Consider the following 7,938-nt stretch of genomic DNA (forward strand, 5'->3'; position numbering starts at 1 on the left):
GCATTTAGATTTGTGAACCACTGGCTCACAGAGGGAATATGCTGAAAATCTCTTGCACTGTTGGTAAAGGTTTAGAATTCAGATCCATGTGATTCTTAAGGGTTATTTGAAGTCCTAAATCTAATCTGTTAGTGAAGATACAGGGCTTTATTTTAAAGTGATGCTGTCCTTACCAAGTTAATATTTCTTTTCCTTCATTGACAGGTAAGTGTAGTGGTTGGCAAGAAGACTCTCTTCCTTTTTAATTTGAATGATCCTGATAACCCAATTGATCTGAAATTTCAGCAGCCTTATGGCAGTATTGTAACCTACAAATGGTGAGCAGAACTTTCTCAGTTTAGCATTCAAACTGAAGATTTTTCAAGTAGTTCTGATAAATGCTGGAAATGAAGTCGTATATCCCTTGCTCACAGTGGATTTTTCTTGGGTGTATGATAGCTTTCCTAGTAATTCTTTATATATCCCTTGTTCACAGTGGATTTTTCTTGGTTGTATGATAGCTTTCCTAGTAATTCTTTTCCAAACACAAAGCAAGTCTGCATTTTGTAATTGTTCTACTTGATGATTCAATGGCTGTAAAAGCAGTATTTTCAAATAGATTTTCTGTTGGTATGCTCAGCTTTAGAACACTAAGATGTTGCTGTCCTGGAAGAAGATTAAACTGAGAGGTTTCTAGGTTGTTTTCAGTTTGATTGAGGAGCTGATGAAAGAGCTAGAGGTGGAGCTGTGTCCTTCAGCTAGTTTACAAAGTTGTGCTGAGTTCTTGTTAGCCTCCCTGCTGTGCAGTCCAGTTGGTAATGTTCCTATAAAGAAAACCTTAGCTACAATTTTCAACTCTGTACCAGAAGAGTAGCTATACTGTTTCTGTATCTTTGAATCCTTACAGCTTGTCTTTTGATGCCTGTTCAGTCAATGTGGATTTGACATCCCTTTACACTACAACTGTGTAAGAAAACCTGTGGCTATAATCTTCTTAATTTATGGCCACATGTGTAGCAAGCCATACCTGGGCTGTTTCTCTTGCAATGCTTTTTCTTGCAATTAAGCTGATGTGGATATTGTTTGAAATTGTCCTTACATGCTGTAACTATTTCTGCCTTAACCTCATTATTTCTACTTGATACTATGAAGAGTAAACAAACTATTCACAAATACAGATTGTAGCTTTGGTACTTCCACTGTGTTTGCAGTGTCTTTAAGGGCATGGTGACTGGAATTACTGTTGTTACATGGCTTTGATGGGGCCAAATCTTGTAGTATGCTTATTCTGATGAAAGTACCACAAATCTTTCTCCTGGCATCACTGCCATGTATGCAGTTTGCTGAAAATAAAGTGGCATTATAGAATGTAGGAGACAACAAAGATGACTTATCAGTGAACCCTGGGCACAAACATGGTTCTGTTCTTCAAAAACTTTTGGTAGTTATTCCCTTAACATATTTTATACTATATTGTTCTACATTATACATAAAAATTCACAGATTTTTTTTATTTTTCCTGTTAAAAGGAGGCATTGACAAATACCTCAGTAGTCTGAAAGGAAATGTATTTTGTGTATTGCATTAGTAGATCTCTTTTCTCACTTGTTTGGGGTTTTTTTGTAACAGGTATGGTGATGGCTACATCATGATTGGTTTCTCACGAGGGCGTTTTGTAGTCATTTCTACACACATTCGTGAGATAGGGCAAGAAATCTTTCAAGCTCATAATCATAAGGATAATCTGAGCAGCATTGCTATCTCACAGTCATTAAACAAAGCTGCATCATGTGGAGACAATTGGTAAGTGGTAGTTTTATGCATAAACATAGAATCCATCTCCCATAGCTGTAGGTATTGGGCATTAAAGCTGTGATTTCCTAAGAAGTGAGTGCAGAGAAGGTGAGATGAATTGCTCTGTGGAACTGCTGCTCTGCCTAGAGTTAGGAGATGCTAATATTGATGGAAATATCTGCCATTATGGTTAAATTTATTTTAATTAATTATAAACAAAAAATTAAGCATGACTATAAATTATTCTTTTTTATTCTTTTTTTTTTCTGTTATCTTGCTTGGCTACAGAAAAGTCCAAATTTCTTTCTTATGATTTATTGATTGAACATAAACATCTGTTTAACCATAGGAGAACAATTAATTTAAAGCTGTTCTGAATGTGCTGGTATCCTGATAATCCTGCTCCCTGGTGTTTGGCCTTCCCTGCAGTCTGGACAAAAGACTAAAAGTGCAACCAATTAAGGAAAAAAATAATTAGAGAGGCTGGAGTTTTTCCAGAATGTGTTGTGCATATGGCAGAACAGCTCCTTTAGCCCCTCATCTGCTACTCAGTGATGCTGTGACACCTGAATCCCTCAGCAAAAAGGAGCTGAGTGTGGTAGGAGTCAGGCTGTCTGTCCTCAGCTCTGGGTAGGACCAACTGCTGATTAGTGACACTTACACATCAAGAGTGATGGAACTCTGAGCAAAACATGGTGCAACTTTTGCACTTCAGCTCTTGTACAATAAGTGTTATTTCTCTAACAGGCTGTTTAATGTATGTTGAGTGACCTGACAGCATAAGTAAACTCTCCCTTTTTATTGAAAGCTATTTTTGCATCTGTGTTTCAAGCACTGTTTGTCCATCAGTTATGTGTTTTTAAATTGACATGTACTGTAATAGGTCAAAAGAGAATAACAGTCCATGTTTCCCACCCCTGAGTTCTTTCAAATTGTATTTGTACCTTTTCCTCAAATTTTAGTTCTCTGAGCAGATATTTTTGTACAGTGACACACTGACACAGTATTTAGGGTGATGGAGAACAATTAATGTGTGATGCTTATTAAGAAATGGAAGGCATTTTATATTTGTGCTCTACTTTGTGTTCAACTAGGCTGTCTTGATTGGATTGCATTTCTTCCAGTTTATGATGACTGTGATTTAGATGGGTGAGAATAACTGTGTATTTTTGTTTTAGCATTAAAATCCACGATCTGACAGACCTGAAACAAATGTATGCCATAATAAACTTGGATGATGAAAACAAAGGTATGTTAACAGTCTCCATGAGGATAGAAATTTTTACAAATTAAGTACACTAGAATTTTGATGGTGTCTCTCTTTACATGAGTGAAAGTACCATTGTTGGAAAAACTGTGTAAATGTAGAATTTATCAGAAAATCCTTCTTTCCCAACTTGTGTTTATTAGGTGACCCAGAGCAAAATGGGAACGTTTTATCTGTCAAAGTGTAGAGAAGTACAGCTCTCAGAATATTTGATCAGTTAGTGTTGTGCAGGTTTGAATCTGTAATACTCTACGTTCAGATTATAAAACTAATATACTTAACTGTGTTCTGTTTATTTCCATGATTTTTTGGTGTGTTTTTTTTTCTTGTATGTGTTTTTCAGCATCATTTGTACTGACATATGTTATTTGATTTGTTTTTGTCCTGGTGTACAAAATTTGTGCCTGTGGCTTCCAGACCAGTGTTACAAAACTATGTTCTTGGGTAATGAGTTACCATCATTATCTCTTCATAAGTGTTAATATTTCAGTTATGTCAAGTCACTGGTTGCCTCCAGCATTTTATTTCTGAGAGCCTTCCCTTTTCTTACACTTTCTTTTGGAGAAATCAGCACATTTTCCCCCTCTCTCCCTTGGAATGTTGATACTAGTCAGTTAGAGTAGGATCTTTCTAATGGCATTTTCACATACTGAGAGCCAAACACCATTTCTGTGTTTAATACTTTCTCATTTGGCAATAAGGGAAATCAGAGTAAATTCTGCTCAGCTGCTTCCAGTATTCTGGTTCACTTTGAATGTGCTGACTAAACTTCTGTGGCAGAAAAGAGGGAGAGAGGTGATAAGTTTTTTAACAGATATGCAGTTGGTCTGGGTGTACCTTGGTGCTCTTTAAGGTCCTTTCCAACCCAAACTGTTCAGTGATTCTGTAAAGTTTTCACTCAAGAAAATGCTAAATTAATAAATTATGGGTTTGGTTTGAGTGATTCCAGTTAATCTTGGAATTACATTAATTGGTTATGTTTGAGTACATTAGTAGATACTTTTATTTAAAAACAGTCCTAGGTATGAATTCCTACCATTTTCACATTTTGAAGCCTAATAATTGTTTCTTGGTTTTGGTAGTTAATGAAAAGATTTTTGTTGTGAATGTTTCAGGTGCAGATCAGATGGCTTGGACAGATGATGGGCAGTTGTTGGCAGTATCTACACGAAGAGGATCCCTCCATATTTTCTTGACAAAGCTTCCAATCCTTGGAGGTTCTTGTGGTACACGGATTGCATACCTCACCTCTCTTCTGGAAGTTACCATAGCCAATCATGTGGAGAGAGTATGATCACCCTTCCTTTTAAACTTCATGTAGATGTAAGCAAAGTAAGTATTAAAAGTGGATGAAAACTGTATTATTTTGTTTTGTTTTCTTACAGGAGCCACCAGTCACAGTCTCTGTTGAAGTAGAGCCCAGTTTTGTTGCTATTGGTGTTTCTCATTTGGCTGTAGGAATGAACAATCGAGCTTGGTTTTATGCACTTGGAGAGAATAGTAAGCATAAATTCAGTTCTCTTAAAACTAATGCAGCACTGTGTCTTGTTATATTAATTTGGTATTGTAAATAATAGAGATAAAACTAAATTCTCAGTGTGGTGGATGTTCATGTTGTTTGTGTGGGATAAGGTAGAATTGGTTATGCTGTGTCCAAATTTTAGATAGTGGATTTAAAGGTTTCCTATGTCTCTTCAGCATCACCTCTTTCACTAATGATAAATTAATCAAAACTGTAAGAGCACTAGTCAGAGTTGCATAGGAAAAGAGTTTCTCTTGTACTTTCTGACCAGTTCTGACTGCTAAGAAGAAAGTCTCTTTACATGTGACTTGTCCCCTCTCTGCTTAGTTGAGTCTTTCACATTTGCTTGGCCAGCTGCAAATTTAAGTGATGGTAAATGAAGACCTATACAAAATCAAAATATTTTAACCTTTTCTTTTCTGTTTGGATCCTTTAGATGTAAAAAAGCTTAAAGATGTGGAGTACCTGGGGACAGTAGCAAGTATGCACCTTAATTCTGATTATGCTGCTGCTCTCTTTGAGGGTAAAGTCCAGTTGCACATGGTAAGATCTCTGGCAATTTGGAGTGCTGAACTAATGACTTGATCTAAGCTGAACAGGTTAATGAGATCAAATGGAATGATCTTCAGATAATGGAGATAAAAATGAAAAAATCTTCAGAATTGTTTTGCTGGCTAATTAAAATATAAAGCTGATTTTCTGTAGACTTGAGGAAAGTAACCTAGCCTAGAACAGGTGAAGAAAAATATTTCCTTGTCACCTACTATTATTTAACAAGTTCTATTTTAAAGGTCTCTGGGAATGTGACAGAGGCAGATGTTGGGTTTTTTTAAGGGCTGCACATGCAAGTTTGTTTTCATCTCGTTTTCTTAGAGTTTGATGTAGGCAAAACTATGATAGCTTGTTGTTAACAGTGGAGTTTTTCAGTTCATTCTGTTCTTTATGTTTAGATAGCAAGTGAAGGTTCAGGTGCTCGGGAAGAACGAGAAACTCGACTTTTCCCAGCAGATGATGATAAATACAGAATTTTGTGCCATGCTTTAACGAGTGACTTCCTCATATATGGTACAGATGTGAGTATCACTTCTGTTTTTAAAGATCTTTTTAGATGGAATATATGTCTATCTGAATTATTTGAATTGCCACTCATACTTTAAGCAAAAAAAAAAAAAGCATCTGTGAACTTTGGAGTGGATTATTTTCTATGCAAGAGCTTTAAGCAAATACAGTCAATAAAAAAAAAAACTTCCTTTGCTGTTGCATTTATATGATATGCATTGACAGGAAGGTTAGGTTTTGCTTTTACTCATGTTTGTTGCAAAACACTGATTTTAATAGCAGAATCAGTTTGGCTGCTTTTCTCCCCTGAACTAGGTACATCTCTTCTTAGGAATGTGTGGTTCTTCCTGGGAGGCAAAATTTTCAGCTTTATCTAAGGTTAAGCTTAGTGAGATAAATATCAAACCAATAGAAAACCCCACAAACCTTCCAACTCCTTTCTCTATCCCCAAAACACCTTCTAGTTTTCCTATCCTGCCCCAAACCAGCTGTGAATGAAGAAGGAAGAAAAAAAAACCCACTTGGAAGTAGTTTTATTGAAACACTCGGTACTCAGAGTCCAACCAAGTTAATTATCTGCTTGCCTTTATTAACATTTTCTGTTATTTCTCATTAGACTGGAGTTATTCGTTATTTCTATGTTGAAGATTGGCAATATGTGAATGAATATCGACATCCTGTCAGTGTGAGAAAGATTTTTCCAGATCCCAATGGAACCAGAATTGCTTTCATAGATGACAAGAGTGATGGCTTTGTCTATTGTCCAGTAAGTTAGTGTGGGATACCCAGACTATTGTATTTACAAACAGGCTCTTCAACTATATAGTGTTTTTAGCAGAGAATCAAGATTTTGTCACTCCAGCATGAATGCTGAGAGAAGAAATGGGCAAGGAGGCTTGAAGATAACTTAATGATAACGTAAGGAAATAAAATCTGTCATACTAGATCAGAACAACTTCATTAGACTAAGTTTCTGATCAGTAATTTTCAAACATGTCTGTGTTTGTGTATTAAAATACAGATAATTTATCCCATTAAGAGGCACTGCCAGTTTCACTGCCTCTCCACATACCTTTTTTTAGGAATAGCAAATATCATGTATATAAGGTGCATTTTCTCCACTGAATTAAGCTCTTGTGTGATTCAGAGTCACTGCTTATAACAAAACTCTTTCTTAATACAGTTTTCATATTTCTGCACTGTTTATGTGGTTTAATTTTTTAATCTTAACTGGAAATAATATAGTTTATCTCCTTAGTCTCTTGGTAGTAATTTTATTTTTGCATTACCTGTAGGTAAATGATAGTGTGTATGAGATTCCAGGCTTCTCACCAACTATTAAAGGAATCCTGTGGGAAAACTGGCCAATGGATAAAGGTGTTTTTGTTGCTTTTGATGATGATAAGGTGTACACTTATGTTTTTCATAAGGATGCCATTCAAGGTACTGTGAGTTCTTTAAAAAAGTTATTCACTAGTTGAGTTAATAAAGTAAAACATGTTCTGAGTCTTCATTTGTCTTAAGTGCATAGCAAAACAAATAGTACTGTAGAAGTCTCCAAGTGTAACTGATGAGTAGAAAACTAGGTGCCTTGTAGGTTTCTCTTAGTTTCTTAACTCCCTAAGCTTCTTGCTATTATCCTATTTCTTCTGAAAGTTACACATTGTGCTTCAATTGTATTGTGAAATGTTGATGAGAAAGATACTAGGACCAGGGTGACAAAATTTGTATTTATTTACAGAGTTAACCAAAATTCTAATCATAGCAATTTCTGTATTTGTGATAGAGAAACAGTAAGAAATTTACCTACAACTATTTGGAAAAGGACCTTACTGGTTTAGAAGATTTAAGTTCTGTATGTTTAATTTACTGAAAAATATGTGTTGGTCACTGCCAGAATTGGAGAGCTTGAATTAATGCCCTGCAAATTCACTTAGTTTCAGCTATGACTACTTGCTGCACTTTTTACCATATTGGGATTTTTACATGATGTCTTCTCTTCTTTCTGATCTTTGAATCTAGGATCAAAGGTTATTTTGGCAGGTGGCACAGAAGTTCCCTATTCCCATAAACCTTTGTTGTTGTATAATGGAGAATTAACTTGTCAGACTCAGAGTGGGAAAACAAACAACATCAATCTAAGCACTCACAGTTTCCTTGGCAATTTGAAAGACTTTGGACCTAATGAGCTGACACAAATGCTTACTCAGACTCTAATGCTGAAAAGGTACATGTGCATTTTAAATATATTGTGTAAATTGGTTTATTTCTGTGCTTATAGCTCAGTACAGCATATCCTGGTGATTTAAAAATGTCC

General features: G+C 35.7%; 1 protein-coding gene across 1 annotated transcript in view; it reads left to right on the forward strand.

The window, feature by feature from the left end:
• Positions 1-7,938, forward strand: part of LOC103802675 (WD repeat-containing protein 19-like) — a gene marked incomplete at both ends in the record, with an annotated part of 14,778 nt that overhangs the window by 5,492 nt on the left and 1,348 nt on the right. Inside the window, 10 exons of the mRNA XM_009075183.1 lie at positions 205-317; positions 1,609-1,782; positions 2,952-3,022; positions 4,156-4,328; positions 4,426-4,540; positions 4,999-5,105; positions 5,513-5,635; positions 6,238-6,387; positions 6,917-7,064; positions 7,644-7,848. Coding sequence (XP_009073431.1) covers positions 205-317; positions 1,609-1,782; positions 2,952-3,022; positions 4,156-4,328; positions 4,426-4,540; positions 4,999-5,105; positions 5,513-5,635; positions 6,238-6,387; positions 6,917-7,064; positions 7,644-7,848 — 1,379 coding nt within the window. The remainder of the gene's footprint in view (positions 1-204; positions 318-1,608; positions 1,783-2,951; positions 3,023-4,155; positions 4,329-4,425; positions 4,541-4,998; positions 5,106-5,512; positions 5,636-6,237; positions 6,388-6,916; positions 7,065-7,643; positions 7,849-7,938) is intronic.

This window comes from Acanthisitta chloris, unplaced genomic scaffold (assembly GCF_000695815.1).
Source record: "Acanthisitta chloris isolate BGI_N310 unplaced genomic scaffold, ASM69581v1 scaffold2905, whole genome shotgun sequence".
Lineage (NCBI taxonomy): Eukaryota > Metazoa > Chordata > Aves > Passeriformes > Acanthisittidae > Acanthisitta > Acanthisitta chloris.